Source organism: Hypomesus nipponensis, chromosome 22, assembly GCF_054491055.1.
Source record: "Hypomesus nipponensis isolate SF chromosome 22, ASM5449105v1, whole genome shotgun sequence".
Lineage (NCBI taxonomy): Eukaryota > Metazoa > Chordata > Actinopteri > Osmeriformes > Osmeridae > Hypomesus > Hypomesus nipponensis.
Genome location: NC_140382.1, coordinates 5805001 through 5822500, shown reverse-complemented (window position 1 = coordinate 5822500; position 17500 = coordinate 5805001). Strand labels below are relative to the sequence as shown.

The 17500-nt window shown below is 51.6% G+C and overlaps 2 protein-coding genes across 2 annotated transcripts in view; one reads left to right on the top strand and one right to left on the bottom strand.

Moving 5' to 3' along the window:
- The window catches only part of LOC146236108 (calmodulin-regulated spectrin-associated protein 1-B-like), a 22735-nt gene extending 15732 nt beyond the window's left edge, over positions 1-7003 (top strand). The window contains 8 exon segments of the mRNA XM_084687656.1: positions 1-408; positions 410-2017; positions 2526-2662; positions 3255-3469; positions 5037-5124; positions 5295-5419; positions 5519-5637; positions 5818-7003. The exon segment at positions 1-408 is cut by the window's left edge and continues 628 nt beyond it. Coding sequence (XP_084543782.1) covers positions 1-408; positions 410-2017; positions 2526-2662; positions 3255-3469; positions 5037-5124; positions 5295-5419; positions 5519-5637; positions 5818-6108 — 2991 coding nt within the window. The 3' untranslated portion in view covers positions 6109-7003.
- Positions 7004-8192: 1189 nt separating this feature from the next.
- Positions 8193-17500, bottom strand: part of kcnt1a (potassium sodium-activated channel subfamily T member 1a) — a 20108-nt gene continuing 10800 nt past the window's right edge. Inside the window, exons 15-30 of the mRNA XM_084687674.1 lie at positions 17368-17476; positions 15296-15445; positions 14931-15154; positions 14602-14818; positions 14299-14404; positions 13788-13960; positions 12448-12519; positions 12090-12224; positions 11469-11580; positions 11181-11282; positions 10760-10843; positions 10314-10442; positions 9915-10212; positions 9707-9769; positions 9506-9590; positions 8193-9365 (exon numbers count right to left, since the gene is read on the bottom strand). Coding sequence (XP_084543800.1) covers positions 9248-9365; positions 9506-9590; positions 9707-9769; positions 9915-10212; positions 10314-10442; positions 10760-10843; positions 11181-11282; positions 11469-11580; positions 12090-12224; positions 12448-12519; positions 13788-13960; positions 14299-14404; positions 14602-14818; positions 14931-15154; positions 15296-15445; positions 17368-17476 — 2177 coding nt within the window. The 3' untranslated portion in view covers positions 8193-9247. The remainder of the gene's footprint in view (positions 9366-9505; positions 9591-9706; positions 9770-9914; positions 10213-10313; positions 10443-10759; positions 10844-11180; positions 11283-11468; positions 11581-12089; positions 12225-12447; positions 12520-13787; positions 13961-14298; positions 14405-14601; positions 14819-14930; positions 15155-15295; positions 15446-17367; positions 17477-17500) is intronic.

Here is a 17500-nt window from a genome sequence, read left to right as displayed (position 1 = left end):
CTCAACCATACCTTCACTCCCATCCCAGGAGCCATGCCCGGGTCGACGCCTGGCTTCGCCCCCCTCAGACCCCCCACGGAGGGCGCCGTGGGGCCTTCCACTGGGGCGGCGGCGGCCACGGCCCGGGAGCGCTCCTGTGGGTTCTTCCTCCACCTGTCCGAGCCCGGGGACGAAGGAGAGCAGGGGGGGCCGGCCTCGCTCCCGGGCCAGGCGCAGCTCCGCCACAGCCCCTACCCCGCCTGGGAGGCAACGGGGCGCGACTCGGACTCGGAGCTGGCCGAGCTGGAGGACGAGGAGGACGAGGACGAGGAGCAGACAGAGCTGGCCAAGGAGGTGCTGAGGAGCGTGAGGGGGAAGTGCCTGGGCGAGGGCGGCGGGGTGGAGGAGGAGGAGGAGGAGAAGGAGGCGGGGGGAGGGTGAGTCAGCCAAGCTGAGGGAGGACATGAAGGTGTGCGAGCACGACGACAAGGAGGGCGGCAGCGGCCGCTCCAGCCCGTGTCTCAGCACCACCTCGTGGGCCAGCAGTGCCAGCGGGAGCGCCTCCGTCCGGATGACCAGCTTCGCCGAGAGAAAGCTCCAGAAGGTCAGCTTCCCCGACGGCTGCTCAAGCACCAGCAGCTCCCAGAAGACCACGCCCGACGGCTCGGAGAGCGCCCCTTACCCCCTGGGAGGCTCCTGGCGCCTGGGGCGGCTGGGGAAGGAGGGGCCTGGGCTGGGTAAGGAGGGCCTGGCGTCCGGGGTGGGGGCGGTGGCGTCGGAGCTGGTGCAGCTCCACATGCAGCTGGAGGAGCAGCGGCGCGCCATCGAACACCAGAAGAAGAAGATGGAGACCTTGTCCGCGCGGCAACGCCTCAAGCTGGGCAAGGCCGCCTTCCTGAACATCGTGAAGAAAGGCAAGAGTGACACCTTGCCCCAGCCCCTCAAACACCCCCAGAACCCCCAGGAGCAGGGCAAGACTCCGGTCAGCCGAGATGACTCCTACCTGGGGGCCTTCAGGGGCCAGGGCCCAGGGAAGGGCCATGGGCCGGAGGGTCAGCAGGACAGGGACAACAGGACCAGCGTTGGTGACCCTCAGGATGAGATCCAGGGGAGCGAGCCAGACCTGGGCGACTGCAGCCGCTCCATCGAGATGCTGAACGAAGCCATCAGCTCCATCCAGCAGCAGATGATGCAGATGTCGCTCCAGCAGGACTTGTTGATGAAGCAGAGCCTCCAGTCCCCCACCGGAGCTCCCCCAGGAGGGCCCCTGGCCCCAGCCTCCGCCCCACGCTCGGTCCCCACTCCTCCCGCCGTCCCCACCCCTCCCTCAGCCTCCACTCCGCCCCCGGACTCCAGGGCCCGTCCGGCGGTCCACTTTGTGGAGATCGCTGCCTCGAACCCGCCGCCGACCCGCAGACCCCCCAAGCTGAGCGCTGTCCGCGGGGCCCGGACCAAACCCTCCGTGCTCAAACTGAGCAAGGAGAACGGCCGGGCGGGGTCCAAGCCCAACACCCCCGCCTCCGTGGTGAGCACAGACCCAGAGGTGCACGCCCCACGGGGCGGGGAGCCGGGGAGGGAGAGGAGGGGGGAGAGCTTTGTGATGTACGGGGAACCCCCCGGGGAGCAAGGGGGGGAGAGGAGGGGGGAGAGCTTTGTGATGTTTGGGGAGCCCCCCAGGTCATTGGAGAGAGGGAACCTCAGGAACACCACCTTCAGAGTTCAGACAGAGGAGAAAGAGCCTGTCTCCAGAGGGGGCCTGTGTCGGACACCCAACTTGCCCAGCTCGGACCCCTCATCCATGGGAGGAAGAACCACCCACCCTCCCTGTCTGGAGGAAGGCCTGGAGGGGAGAGGGAGGAGCGACTCGGGCGGATCGCAGGAGGAGCATGTGGACGGAATGGAAGGGCTAAAGAGTAAAGGTCACCTGATTGAGGTGGACCTATCAGAGGTGAAGGACCTCTCAGAGGGAGGCGGGTCGGACACACAGGACGTGTCCGCTGACGGGGAAACCAAGTCTGGCCTGGGATTCTTCTTCAAGGTACTGGACTGTGTGTATGTGTGTATGTATTAGAGCCCGACTGATATCGGCTGGCCGATATTATCGGACGGTATTAGGCATTTTCCAAACTATCAGCATCGGCATTTATAATGGTAGATAAATTAATATAAAAAAAATACAGACGAAACAGCCTTAAACCATGTTATGAGTGTTGATGTTGCATAGTTTGTACACAAGAGGGCACTCTACAACAACCCTGTTGGCAACACTTGTGTTTAGAACGCCACAAACCCTACAACCACCTGATCCAGCCAGTCGGGCAGAGGGTTAGGGAAATTTGTTAATGTTTTGTTACGCGTTTCTGGATTTTTCTTTAAATATGGGCCGATATATTTAAATATCTGATTTTTTAATCACCAAATATTTGTATCAATATCTGCCTTAAAAATCCTTTATCAGTCGGCTCTCGTATGTATGTTAGTGTGTGTGTGTGTGATGCCTTGCTGTGTCAGGGCTGGGAGTTGACCGCTTCTCCCCCTCCCCGCAGGACGAAGAGAAGGCGGAGGACGAGATGGCAAAGCGGCGAGCTGCCTTCCTGCTCAAGCAGCAGAGGAAGGCAGAGGAGACGCGGCTACGCAAGCTGCAGCTGGAGGTGGACAGTGAGCTCAAACGGGATGAGGCCAGGTACACACACACACACACTAACACACTAACACACACACACACACACACTAACACACACACACACTAACACACACACACACACACACACACACACACACACACACACACACACTAACACACACACACACTAACACACACACACACACTAACACACACTAACACACACTAACACACACACACACTAACACACACACACACTCACACACACTAACACACACACACTAACACACACACACTAACACACACACACTAACACACACACACTAACACACACACACACTAACACACACACACACTCACACACACTAACACACACACACTAACACACACACACTAACACACACACTAACACACACACACACTCACACACACTCACACACACACACTAACACACACACACACACTCACACACACTCACACACACACACACTCACACACACTCACACACACACACTAACACACACACACACTCACACACACTCACACACACTAACACACACACAGCTAACATTCACCCAGTACGAACGCCGCAAACCCACATACCAAGTGCATTACAGTTTGCTAAGCGTGTGTGTCTTCCTCCCTCCCCCAGACGCAAGGCGGAGGAGGACCGCGTGAGGAAGGAGGAAGAGAAGGCCCGCAGGGAGCTGATCAAGCAGGAGTACCTGAGGAGGAAGCAGCAGGAGCTGCTGGAGGAGCAGGGTCTGGTGAAGCCCAGGCCCAGGGCCAAGCCCCGCAACACCCGACCCAAGTCCCTGCACCGGGGCGAGTCCTGCTCTGAAGCCTTCTCCAAGGGCTCCACTACCCGTAAGAACAAAACTAGTTTGGTGTTGTGAACTGTTAAATCCCAACAATCCAACCCGCGATGGTCGCGTTGCAAAAAAAAAAAAAAAACTAACGAGGAAAACTTGACTTGTTTTGCTCATTATCCGGTCGGTGATCCGTGACTCAAAACTGTGGTTGTGTTCAGATCAAGAGTTTTGGGATCCATTGTACCACCAGGCTGGGGTAGTGGTACATATGATTCTGTCTGTCTGTGTCTCTGTCTGTCTGTTGCTGTCTGTTGTATTTGTGGTCAGTTTTTGTTTTTGTCAGTACTGTACAGTGTCTGTCACCTCTGTTTAACACTTTGTGTCTAGGTTTCCTGTTTGTGTATTCTCTTCCTTTTAACCCTGGCCAGTTGGTATGGTGTTTATCCTACCGTGTGTGTGTGTGCGCCACAGGTCATTCTCTGAGGGCGTCCATGTTGGTGAGAGTCCAGGGGTCAAGAGCAGGCAGTAGGGCAGGTGAAACATCTGCTTGACCCCATCGCGGCCTTCTCATGACCCCTCACCTGAACTCCCCTGTAATCCCTATGGGAGCATGTCTGTGTCAAGGCCCCTTCATCTTTCACACTTCCTGTCTGTACACACCCACACAGATCAGAGTTTGTCAGTCACCTCACTGGGAGGAGTGGAGAGGCCGGGGGCAGGGAGGCTGGGGGCAGGGAGGCTGGGGGCAGGGAGGCTGGGGGGCAGGGAGGCTGGGGGCAGGGAGGCTGGGGACTTGGGGCAGGGAAGCTGGGGGCAGGGAGACTGGGGGGCAGGGAGGCTGGGGGGCAGGGAGGCTGGGGACTTGGGGCAGGGAAGCTGGGGGCAGGGAGACTGGGGGCAGGGAGGCTGGGGGGCAGGGAGGCTGGGGACTTGGGGCAGGGAAGCTGGGGGCAGGGAGACTGGGGGCAGGGAGGCTGGGGACAGGGAGGCTGGGGGGCAGGGAGGCTGGGGGGCAGGGAGGCTGGGGGAAGGGGGCAGGGAGGCTGGGGGGCAGGGAGGCTGGGGGGCAGGAAGGCTGGGTGCAGGGAGGCTGGGGACTGGGGACAGGGAAGCTGCTGTGTATGGAACCATGCTCTCATCTGATTGGATAAGATTTAGCTCTCAGAGAAGTTGAAATAGGAGTCTTGAGATGGACGATTCTTATATCCTGTTACTTTGTCAGCTGGTTGGGGGACTGGTTGGCTGCATGACACATTGGTTGCATGTACATGTGTTACAGTTACAGACTGTAACTGTACAACCAATGTCTGTTACTATGGCTACACTGTATGTTAAGGGGTGAACAACCACCCGCCCTCCTTCCCTTATGGAGAGCTACACTGCCATGATTCACTCCACACCCTTGTTTGGAGTATTGCCTTGTCAATCAGGTACTTGTTAGTATTTTAGTATTTGGTGTGTTAAATTCTGGTTAAAGTGAAAACTTCCAGGACAGTAGCATGTCATAGGAGCATGGGTGGACAGCCCAGCGTTTACAGTGATTAGGTGAAAAACTCCAGCCCATACTGTGTTTAAAGTGCTTTCTGTCTGTCTGTCTGTGTGTCTGTCTGTCTGTCTTGCAGCTGACAACCTGAGCTGTGGTTTGGGCTCCACCCTGTCTCTGGCCACTGACACTGAGAGTGTCACCTCTGGTGGAGCTGGGTCACAGAGGTGAGTGTGTGTGTGTGTGTGTGTGTGTGTTGGTCTCACTGGCGATTAGTCTATAGCACTACTTTCTGTATTTTGAATTGTGATGTTTTCCACTGACATGCTTGTGTGTGTGTGTGTGTGTGTGTGTGTGTGTGTGTGTGTGTGTGTGTGTGTGTGTGTGTGTGTGTCAGAGCGGGCTCAGTGGGCTCCATGGAGTCCTTCCCTATGCTTAGCAGGAACTCCAGCAGGAACATGGAGAGAGACTGGGAGAACGGATCTACTGCGTCCTCCATCACATCCACTGCAGAGTACAACGGTAAGATGCCAACACACACACACACTCTCACACACACACACACACACACACACTCTCACACACAGCTGCACCATAACTCACCGTAACCTCCCTTTGCAGGTCCCAAACTATTTAAGGAGCCCAGCTCCAAGTCCAACAAGCCCCTCATCACCAACGCCATCGCCCACTGCTGCCTGGCTGGCAAGGTGAACGAGGGCCAGAAGAACGTCATCCTGGAGGTACGGTCGCCCCCGGCGACGCAGCATCAGGGCTCAGGCTGCCTCTGCTCCTGGTCGACACGCGTCTCACCCACCCTACTTTGCTCCGCGCCTTTGACGAAGTTCCGTTTCCACGGTAACCGCGTTCTTACAGTCGTTCCTTTGTTGGTTCCCCCCCCCCCTCTGTTCCCATGGCCACAGGAGCTGGAGAAGTGTGAGTCGAACCACCTGATGATCCTGTTCCGCGACGGCGGCTGCCAGTTCCGGGCCATCTACTCCTTCTCCCCGGAGACGGAGGAGATCGCCAAGTTCACCGGCACCGGCCCTCGGACCATCAGCCGCAAGATGATCGACAAGCTGTACAAGTACAGCTCTGACAGGAAGCAGTTCACCGTCATCCCCGCCAAGACGGTGTCGGTCAGCGTGGACGCCCTGACCATCCATAACCACCTGTGGCAGGCCAAGAGGTCGGCAGGGTCGCGTAAGAAGTGATGAGGAAGGTTGATCTCATGGATGAAATGAGTAAGGAGCAAAAAGGGAGGATGAGCAGGGGAACAAAGGCATTTGTCCTAGTCTCGCCACTATTGGGCTGGACCCAGTAGTCTCAGAGCTAACAGACATGGACGCAGTCATCTTTGGGTGTGGCCTGCTGACAGGAAGGGGAGGAGTCTTATAACACTGTGTAGGTGTAGCCTTCTGATAGGTGGAGAGGGAAATCTCTATAGAAACCAATGTTTTCATGAATGAACAACTTCCAACTGAATGCACACTCCTCAGTTTAGGGTTACTATTATTTATTTGAGCTTTCTTTCTTTCTCTTTTTTTCTCTCTTTTCTTTCTTTTGCATGTGGCACTTTTATGTTTTATATTATGAGATTCCTGTTGAAGGACTTTTATTTTGGCATTCATTTGACCGTCCTCAGCGGTTATGAAGACTCTGACTGCCTCTCTGTAGTGAGGAAGCAGGGACAGACTGAAACACTACTGAGACTAAATACTACAGAAGAAAGTGCAACTACTACTGGCATTGCTGAAAGTAGCCTACAATAGCCTATGTTTGGTACACACGTCAAACTAGCAACCTGGTTTTGCTATTAAACATACTACAGCCTGGCTCAACCACCTTGCTGTTGTGGTCCCACAGACACAAAACCACGGTTGTACACGTAGCGTAGGCCTGTCCATCCACCTTTTGAATATTACGCGCTGTTCTCACCGTGCTTTACCGTGGGAACACTCCGAACAAACCACCGCTGGTCTTTGGGGTTTGTTTTAGTTATGGTGAGAAAGGGATGAAGGGATGACCAGCCTCATGTACGGTCCAAGTCTCATCTGGTCTGAGTGTGAGCGTGCGTCTGTGTGTGAGCGTGTGATATGTTTTTGGAGAGGGGGGGGGGGGATAGGGGATTGTTAGCGTGACTGTTTGTCTCGCTATGAATGTGTTTACTCTGAATTATGCTTTAAATCTCGGGGTGCGCACCGTAAAGGATGGAGCACCACCAGCACAGTTTGTTCTGATGTGGGAGCTGCTGTTGTGTTGTGGGCGGGGGGGGGGGGGGGTATTTATTCAGTGTTTTTAGATTCAGTTGGTACAGTATTCACTCTACAGTGCTACTGATAACAGTGCTACTGATAACAGTGCATTTGGGTTCAGCTCATTGTATTTGACCGATACGGTGCATTGATTCTACTGATCTGACCTGGAGCTGGGACTCAAAGAACAGCCTTCTGGCTGAGGTCGACATGCCATGTGTCAGACCTGGGTAATATAGCACTGCTGTCAAGTACTGTGGGTGCACTTTATTTTTTTATTTTTTTTTATCCAGTACCGTGGAGCTAATAGGACGCCTGCTAAATTGGAAACAAACAAGAAAAATCATACACACCTTGAAATGTATTTACATCCAACTTACCTTTAAAAGCTTTGATCAAAAGTATTTTCAAAGTGTTTCATGTAAAGTATTAGACCTCGGAGGATTTGACCCATGTCTGCACTGAGGGGTCTGCTGGTCCATCTCCACGGAGAAGGTGTTCTGCTGCTTCAGACCTGAGATCAGATCTGAGATCAGACCTGATGCAGATGTGACCTGAGCCTTCTGCCTGGCATTCACTAAGGGCTGCTCTCAGACAAGCTCTAACGTAACAGACTCTGCCTCCAGGGAAACCGACGGCACAATACTTGATATAATTTGCTGCATTTTGTACATTTTGGTTGTTCCGTAGTGGTTTTGTACATAGTACAGTTTCTGTTTACTAAAAAAGCTGGCACTATTTGAGTTTAGTATTCCTTTACAGGCTTTCAAAGATTTTATTTGTGTCTTTAATATATTGTATCATATATTTATTTTGATGAGAAACACTAAAATGTAATAAATACTACTGCTAAAATGAAACCAGGACTGAACTCTTCTTGCATTTCCAGTCACCTATGGAAATAACTTGAAACCAAAACAAACGTTCAAAGTTTTTATTTATTGTTTCCTGACAATATAGTACTTGAATGCACATACGTTATATTTAGTAAGAAACAATTTGAAATGTTTTCAGATTTTTTTTTCTCCAGATTAAGAGCGATCTTGTAAGGTTCTACAGTACATCTAGTGTTGGTGTGAAAACAATGTTCACCACTTCAGTGTTGCAGACATAATTGCTTGTTTGGTGTTCTGACAGTATGCGTGTGACATGGTCTATGACGAGTCAGTCATGTCTTGGATCTTTATTACACGGCTGGGTGTAGGGGACACACAATAGCCTTGTCCCAATGAGCTTCATTGCCCATCAACACAACTTCATCAGTTTCATGGCAACACTGATGATCATTTCTATCCTAAAACCGTATCAAATGTAATATCTTTTACTGAACGAATATACATATCAAAATAGAGTTTTTGGCTCAATGATGACAGTTGGAATGGAATGACAAAGTGCCTTTAAAGGGTTTCAGTTGTGCAAAACATCTTGTCTATCTTACGAAATTATTTGACAACAACATAAATATTTATAAACATAAATAACACTGAAATAACTTGAAGACCATAAGTATTCACTTTGAAACAAAATCAATCATATATCATTCATTCGGAAATATTGGCAGGTACACTGTAATCATGAGATCATTGGTGAAGGTTAACTGCTACAGGAACATCAAGCAGCTTCAGTACCACGTTGGTGTTTCTGTGACTCCTCCTGTCTCCAGACCCAGAAGTTCAGTTCTCACAGAAGTGCCACTCCACCAGACACTCTCTGCCCCTGTGCACCCACCACTCAAAGTGTTTCCTCTGACCTCATATCCTGTGTCTTATGTCCTTGTGGACTGACCCGTCTTCAATAATAAACACATGATTTTTGCTCAGAGGACACTCAGACTCCTAAAGTACATGCTGTTGTTGAATACGTCTATGTACATCCTCTATGCAGTACAGTATGGTATTATTAAGGTCCATAGTCTGGGTGAAGTTACCGGGTCGGTACCGGCTTCCATAGGCACTCTTAGGTAAACCAGCACCAGGGGGTGCCCAAGTATCTCTGCAGGACCACAACCGCACAAAACCACCTGTCCACCATGGTACCAGTCCAGGACCCAGTGCTTGGTGAGTCTCTACCCAGGGACGAGGGGGGTCCAGGGCAGGTATCAGAGATGTGAGTCGTCCCTGGAGCCTGTGCTGGACTCCTGTCTCTCCCTCACACTGCTGCTCAGCGGGGGGGGCTCACCTGGGACGTGGGCCAGGGGGTCCGATCGGATCAGGTACCTGGGAGAGGGAATCCATTACACGCTACACAGCGCCATACACACATACACCCACTTGTGTACCACCATGCAGACCGTTAAACAGCTCCCCCCCCCCCCCCAAAAAAAAGCATGCGCACACACAAAGACAGTGATACATACACAACATCATTGATCTCCAGTCTGGTGTCAGGGGAGGGATTGATGAGCACGTAGGAGAGCGTGTTCTGTTGATCGTTTAGCTCGTCTGGAACACAAGCACCATGACAACCCAGTATCAGGACGCATGTCAAACAGTGTCAAGGTCACATGTCAAAAGGTCATAGGATGGCCCTACTGGCAGTGGAGCATGGTTGTGTTTACCTTGTAGGTAGCCCAGGTTTACTCGGTTCATCACGTCACTGGCTGTCAGATTAGCGAAGTCCTCTACAGACAGACAGACAGACAGACAGACAAAAGTAAACAAAGCACAGTGGATTTCCCATTATTACATAGTATATTATTGCCAATAATACAAATACAAATTAATGACCATATCAAACAGAATCTGAGGAAAGGGCCGTGTCCTCACCGTATCCGGAGGTGGGCAGGCCCAGGTGTCTCATGCGGTTCCGGACCAGCTCCGACAGCTCCTCCCTCTCCGAGCGTCGGTACAGGCTGAGGCGCTGCTGGGCCATGCGCTGGGCGTGGTCCCTGACGGGGTCGCGGCCGGCGGGCACCGCGCGCCTCGCGCTCTTCTTGCTCAGGCGCCTGGCCCACTGCATGCTCTTCTTCCTCAGCAGCGGATACTCGGATGGGTCGCTGCCGCGGGACTCCTCCCCCCTCTCCCTGGGGTCCTCGCACTCGTCCACACTGACGGACACCTGGGACTGGGAGGGAGGCGGGGTCTCATTGACTTTGCTAGCACTTAGGGACCTGCCGCCCGCCACACAGCGCCTGAAGAGCCCTCTGGGCCCCAGCGCCAGCTCACCTCAGAGGTGGGAAAGATATGGGACTCGGTGCGGTAGATGCCAATGGGAATCTCGGCGCTGGAGGAGCAGAGCTTCTGGAACAGTCTGCCATACGTCCGTATCCACAGGTCCTCCTCCGTCACCTTCATCTGAGAGACAGGCACCAAACGGAGATCCTGAGGTTTGCTCGAGCGCTCTCTCTCTCCCCTTCTCTCCCTCTCCCTCTCCCTCTCCCTCTCCCTCTCCCTCTCCCTCTCCCTCTCCCTCTCCCTCTCCCTCTCCCTCTCCCTCTCTCTCTCTCTCTCTCTCTCTCTCTCTCTCTCTCTCTCTCTCTCTCTCTCTCTCTCTCTCTCTCTCTCTCTCTCTCTCTCTCTCTCTCTCTCTCTCTCTCTCTCTCTCTCTCTCTCTCTCTCTCTCCTTTTCTCTTTCTCTCTCTTGGACACACACACACACAGAGATGACTTACAGCGCAGAGGTATCCTGACCCGGGTGTGGTGTCCAGACCCAACAGCAGTCTGGCAATGAGGATCATGTAATCTTTCACAAACGACTGACCGAAAAACATGACACTTAGTTAGTCACTCATTTCCTCAAGACAATTCGCCAGGGCTGTTCAACGTGCATGCTGGGTGATGCAGTGAAGTTGAACAATTCCTACAAATAGACCACTAGAGGGCCCTGTTGTCCTAGAATGACAGCTCCTGTAACTACAGCACCACAGATCTCATTTTGACATGAAAATGAGGGTGGGGGTTAGGGTTGGGGGAAGGGTTTTTGTTAGGGTTAGGGTCAGGCTAAGGAGATGGTAAGGCTCAGTGAGGGTGTTGTTAGGGTGAGGGTTAAGGGTTAAGGGGGTTAGGGCTAAGGGACAGTAACAGAAGCCTAACCTGGTAGAGCAGAGTATCCAACATGCTGATGCTGAAGACTCTCCCAGCAGCGAAGGGAAGCCGGAACATGAAGGCCAGATTAGAACCTTTATCTCGTTCCTTCTGAAACAGGACACACACACACACACACAGGTTGGAAACCTATTCCACGCTGCTTCTCAGAGACACAAAGTTCCAACACCCGAGTCTAAACACCCGAGTCATGCCTCACCTCTACCTCTCGTTTTTTGTTTTTTTTCCTCTTACCATCACCTCCTCCCCTCCTCCCCTCGTCATCCTTCCTCTCACCTTCTCCAGCTTGGAGAGAGCCAGGGAGTAGCAGTCCTTGGCCCGGAACTGCATGAACCTCATGTTGGAAGGGTGAGTGAGCTCCGTAATGATGCTGAGACTGGGGAACAGTCTGGGTGGGGGGTGAGGGAGGGGGTGGTTAGTGGTGGCGAGAGGGGCGGGGGGGGGGGGGGGGGGCACGAGGGGGCGAAGTGAGAGTCATTGAGAAATAGGGAAAGTAAAGACAGATCCAAGCAGGGCTCTGATTTACATAATTGCGTTCAGAATAATCCGTTTGATTATGAATGCTCTGTGCTATGATTTGTGAACCCAGAACTCCATCGGCCTGAAGAGAAGGAAGAAGAGGGAGATACTGAAAAGGAGAGAAAGAGAGAAAGAGAGAGAAACAGAGAGAAAGAGAGAGAGAGAAACAGAAAGAGAGAGATGGAGAGAGAGAGAAACAGAGAGAGAGAGAGAGAGAGAGAGAGAGAGAGAGAGAGAGAGAGAGAGAAGAGAGAGGGAGAAAGAGAGAGAAACAGAGAGAGAGAGAGAGAGAGAGAGCGAAAAGGAGAGAGAGAGAGAGAGAGAGAGAGAGAGAGAGAGAGAGAGAGAGAGAGAGAGAGAGAGAGAGAGAGATGTCACCTGAACATGGTCTGAACGTTGACGATGGTCTTGGCGTCGGCCATGTAGTCTTCCTCAGCGCTCATGGTGCTCTCCTTGTCCACCACCACCAGGTTGTCTGCGTAGATGATGCCACACTGCAGCAGGCTGTCCAGACTGGCACACACACACACACACACACACATGCAAGCGCACAACAAGCATTTTAGATGTCATTGCAGTAAGCATTACAATGCTAGGTATATTCTTGGGAGTTTTGAGTCACTCGCTGTCAAGTGTGACAACGTAGTTGGGGCAATATCTTTTCTGAATCGAGCCACAAAAGGACAGGTCCGTTTCATCAGCAGAAGAGTGTGTCCAATCAAAGAGAGCATCTTACTTGTCGATGGTTCCAGCCATGTAGTAGACCATAGGGAAACAGCAGATGGCCTCCAGGAAGTGGTTGTCTGGACTACAGGAAGCATAGACACATGCTTCTCTATTACAGTAATCATGAGTGAGGTAGCAAGCCTGAGACATGACAGAAAGCCAACATCAGTCATTCTATGATGTGTAGGAAAGGTGAAATTGTGTTTGGATCTGAGAGAGTGTGAGACAGTGTCCTGTCATTTCTTTTTGGTGTGTGTGGTCTCTGTCCCCTGGCTCCTGGCCTTGGCCCCTGCTACAGAGATCCAGCAGATCTCTCTCTGTCCCCTGGCTCCTGGCCTTGGCCCCTGCTACAGAGATCCAGCAGATCTCTCTCTGTCCCCTGGCTCCTGGCCTTGGCCCCTGCTACAGAGATCCAGCAGATCTCTCTTTGTTCCCTGGCACACACACGCTTCACTGGATAGCTGAACAGAACGGGTTGATGTATGTTTCCAAAGAGACAGGGAGTGCGCAAAGGATAGAGAGAATGCAAGTGTTTTTGTGTGTGTGTGCGTGTGTGAACGTTTAAGAAGGTCTTCATGAGACGGAGAGTTTGCAAAGGGGACTCATCTCACTTTCTCAATTTTTATTGTATTTCTTTTGTATTTTTAAGTTAAATTGTAATTATGGCTATTTATATTTTATATTTTCTTTTATTTTCTAAATCCCTTTAGTATTAGCTAGACTTTGCTCCTTTTGTATAGTTAGACCACATATTTAAGTTTCAAGATTCCTATATGTTTAATGTATGCACCTTCCTGCCAAAGTAAATTCCTTGTTTGTGCAAACATTCATGGCGAATAAAATCCCTTCTGATTCAGATTCTGATTCTTATTATGTAAGAACACATTTTTCTGTTCTCAGCCCTGCTCGGAGCGATGTATAGGAGACAGGTTCAAGGTAGGGCTGGGTAACTATGGCAACCATGCAGGGGCTGAGGAGCGTTCGGTACTGTATTTCTTCTCCCTCTGTCACTCTCAACCTACTTTGTTACACCGAGAGAGCAACCCACCTCAGGAACAAACCATGACGGTCCTGAACACACTTAACTGTCCAAGCTACTGAAGGTGCACCATGGCACCGTGTGTGTTGGGTGTGTGACTGTGTGTTTTGTTTGTTACTTTTAGCACGTGTGTGCACTGTACATCTCGAGTGTGTGTGTGTGTGTGTCTCTCTCTCTCTCTCTCTCTTAGCACCTGTGTGTATGTGCACAGCATCATGTGTGTGTGTGTGTGTCTCTCTCTCTCTCTTAGCACTCGTGTGTATGTGCACAGCATCACGTGTGTGTGTGTGTGTGTGTGTGGAGCAGCTCACGGGTTGTCCAGCAGCAGCACGATGGGGTTGAGCTCCTTGCGGGGGCGGTAGTAGGCCCTGAGAGGAACCACAAAGTTATACAGGCCGTTCCCTGCCGTCTCTGCAGACACGATGATCAGCTTGTTCTTAAAGCCGTACGCCTTAGCGTCCTCAAAGCTGTTGTGTCTGCAACCCTGGAGGGAGACGGGACAGACAATCCTTTCAAATTCACAAAGTGTGTGTACTGTGTGTGTGTGTGTGTGTGTGTGTATGTGTGTGTGTATGTGTGTGTGTTAGTGTGTGTGCTGTGTATGTGTGTGTGTTAGTGTGTGTGTGTTAGTGTGTGCTGTGTGTATGTATGTGTGTTAGTGTGTGTGCTGTGTATGTGTGTATGTTAGTGTATGTGCTGTGTGTGTGTGTGCTGTGTGTATGTGTGTGTGTTAGTGTGTGTGCTGTGTGAGTGTGTGTGTGTTAGTGTGTGTGCTGTGTGTATGTGTGTGTGTTAGTGTGTGTGCTGTGTGAGTGTTCTGACCTGGTCGAGCCGCAGGCAGCAGAAGGGAGCTTTCTGTACCAACAGGTGGCAGAGCGTGGGGGAGCTCCCGATGTACGGGGAATTAGGGGGATATCCTTTCACATACCTGGCAACACAATACATACAATTCAACATCCTATCTTCCTGTACAGAAATACATTTATATGTATATTGTATATTACAATCCATAAGGGGCACTATAGTTCCTTGCGAATTTTTCAGCACTAAATTTATGAAGTCATATAACTTGGCATGAAAGACAGGTGATAAACATTGCTACAACTACACACTATCCTTACTCACTCTGTGGAGGAAGATCCTTTCTCATCGGAGAAGGTACTGTCATCCTCTGATTGGTCACTAAGCAGGTCACATGGCAGGATGGAGGAGGAGTCGGCAATCTCCAGAACGGGAGCAATGCTCGGACGCCTACTGCCTGCACCGTTTACAGTGGGAGGGGCCAACTTCCCACTCGAGTAGTCTGGCGGGCTGGTGTTTTGGAGATCCATGGCAACCGTACCTGCAGATGCAGTATGCCAACCACCTGAGTTACTATGGCAACCAAGGACACCTGTTTTACATCCATCCAGCTTTCTCATCCCCTTCACTTATTAACCCCGCCCCCTCCTCACCCATGCTGGCTATGATGCTATGAACGGGGAGGCGGGACGGCCCATCGTAGCCCCGCCCCTTCTTCTCCGCTCCTTCCTGGTTGAAGATGAAGGCGGAGTTCTCCTCCTTGGTGATGTTGATGTAGTAGCAGGTGTCGTTGGCGGCCATGATGTGGCGAGGGCCCGGGTTCAGCAAGATGCTCTTGTTGTCCTCGCGCTTCACCCCGATCAGACACACGCCGTACCTGCACGCGCACACGCAAACAGTTGGGACTTGTGATGGATCCTGTGCCGTTGTCGTTCCCCGTCCACCCCCCCCCCCACCCACCTCGCCCCCACCCCACCCCCGACTGCAGAAGTTTGAACTGGGGCGCCTCTCCACCTACTTCTTGTGAGCGTGGAAGGACGCGTAGGTGAAGCTCTTCCCGTCGTACTCCCCGAAGAACTTGCTGTCGCACAGGCAGATGTGGTAGACCTCGTTGCCGGAGCAACAGCCGTACATCCTCTGCCACTGTTCTGGAGACTGCTGACCTTCTCTGGTGGACGTCACCACAGCAACACAACATGTGTCTCATCACTCCATAATAAACCATCAAATACCAGGCCAATCTCCCATCAGCACACACATTTGATGAGTGTACCACTCATCCCTCCACACACACACACACACACACACACATGCAGCATCCCCTACGCCGCTCTCAACACCCCCACGTCCTCCATCCAGGTCAAGGTGTCCCTCGTTTTCCAGGTTCCCTGACTCGGCACCCACTCTGATTGGTGAACAGGATCTTGACAGGCTAATATATCACTGATCTTGCCAGGCTGCCAATCTGACCTGGATCATTAACTCCAGTAATTACCCCTCTTTATGTCTATACAGGAGAACCAAGAAGTGTCCGGGGATAATTATCCCTATCCCACTCATGACGCACAGACCCACTTCACCTCAGACTCTTAGGGTTACTCTAACCCTGTTCATCTCTGTGGAGTTTATGTGCTTCATTATCCAAAACATGGAGCAGGACTCTCCTGGGTTCTCCAACACTGGAGAGCTGTTGAGCTATAGACACTTGTGCCCCCAGCTGTTGCAAACCTGATTCAGCTTGTCAACCAACAAATGAACAGAATCAGGTGTATTAATTAAGGGTTTGGTTAAAGTGTTTGAAAATAGTACAGTACAGAGTGTACCTGTGTACAAAAATATTTGCTTGTGTGGGGGTTTTTTAAGTTAAATTCATAAAATGTGGGTTGCAGAAAAAGATTTTAAGTGTAGGTCTGTGCGAGTTATTCCGAAAATAAAATGTTACTGAGCACCGCATGCATAGATTGGTGTGTATAATTTGGGCAAACATTGAGCAGCTTGATTATATTATAAGTTTCACTCCTTAGTTTCCTCATGTGTTTATCAGGCTGCCGGGATCAGCGCCGGAGCCCGCTGAGGCGCTAACCATCGATTCCCTCCTCAGAACAATTCACCCCCCGTCATTCTCATCAGAGACGGGACGCAGGCAGGAAGCAGACAGGAAGCAGGCGGGCCTCAAACTGAGAAAGCCGCTCTCCCGCTGTCTCCCTGCTCCGTCTGACGCAGAGAACCAACCTGCTGATGAAACCCCGTTTCCATTAAGGGGACAAAAGCTGTTTGCTGCTCTCTGATCCGTGGAAGAGAGAGAGAGAGTGCCTTTCTGGCTGCAGGGTGCTGCAGAGGAGGACTGTGTCTCCATGGAGGGTCTGTCACACAACAAAACACTGGTCTGGGAGTGGAGTCCAAAGCCCAGGGCAGGGCAGGGGGCCGATGGCTAGATTCAGAGACGAACATAATGCAGTGACTCCTGGGGAGAAGATTTAGGTTCACAATTGTCTCGGTTCCACCTAACCCCTTCCCCCCGCCCCCCCCACACACCGTTTCAGCTCCCTCGAAATGTCCTCTCTTGTGTTGCCCTCTTTCTCTCCATCTCATTCATTCTGCATGAAGAGTAACTACCATGGAACGGCAGCAGATATCCACTTTGCTTTTACGTACACAAAAGATACTTTTTTCTCCGTTCAAAAGAGAGAGGGAGTTCTAGGAAACTCAGCCATTCAGACAGAGCAGACTTTATGCTCCGTTTGCTGTTCCATAACACATTCACATGGACTGTGGGTCTGACCATAGATGTACACATGCATACACATTCATTTAAAAGCAGTATTAAAGTGAGTATGGAGGGGTATAGCTCAGTGGCCGAGCATTTGACTGAAGATCAAGAGGCCGCAGGTTCAAACCCCTGCCCGTTGCCTTGAATCAAAGTGTCTGCTAAACGCACACACAAATTACATTATCATGAATACACAGTCTGCTCACAGGTCGTGGCAAATGGCTAATGTTGTGAATTTGTGGCTTGTGTTATAGAAGGAAAAGTGAAAAAGGTGTGTGTGTGTGTGTGTGTGTGGGTCCATGGGGCGCGGGGGTACTCACTGTCCTCTGGAGGTGTGCACCAGCAGGGTGACCAGGGTGGAGGTGGCAGGACACACACAGTTCAGAGCCAGCATGGCGTACTTGAACTCCTCCTCACACACCACGTGGTCTGGGACCCGACGCAGGAGGAAAC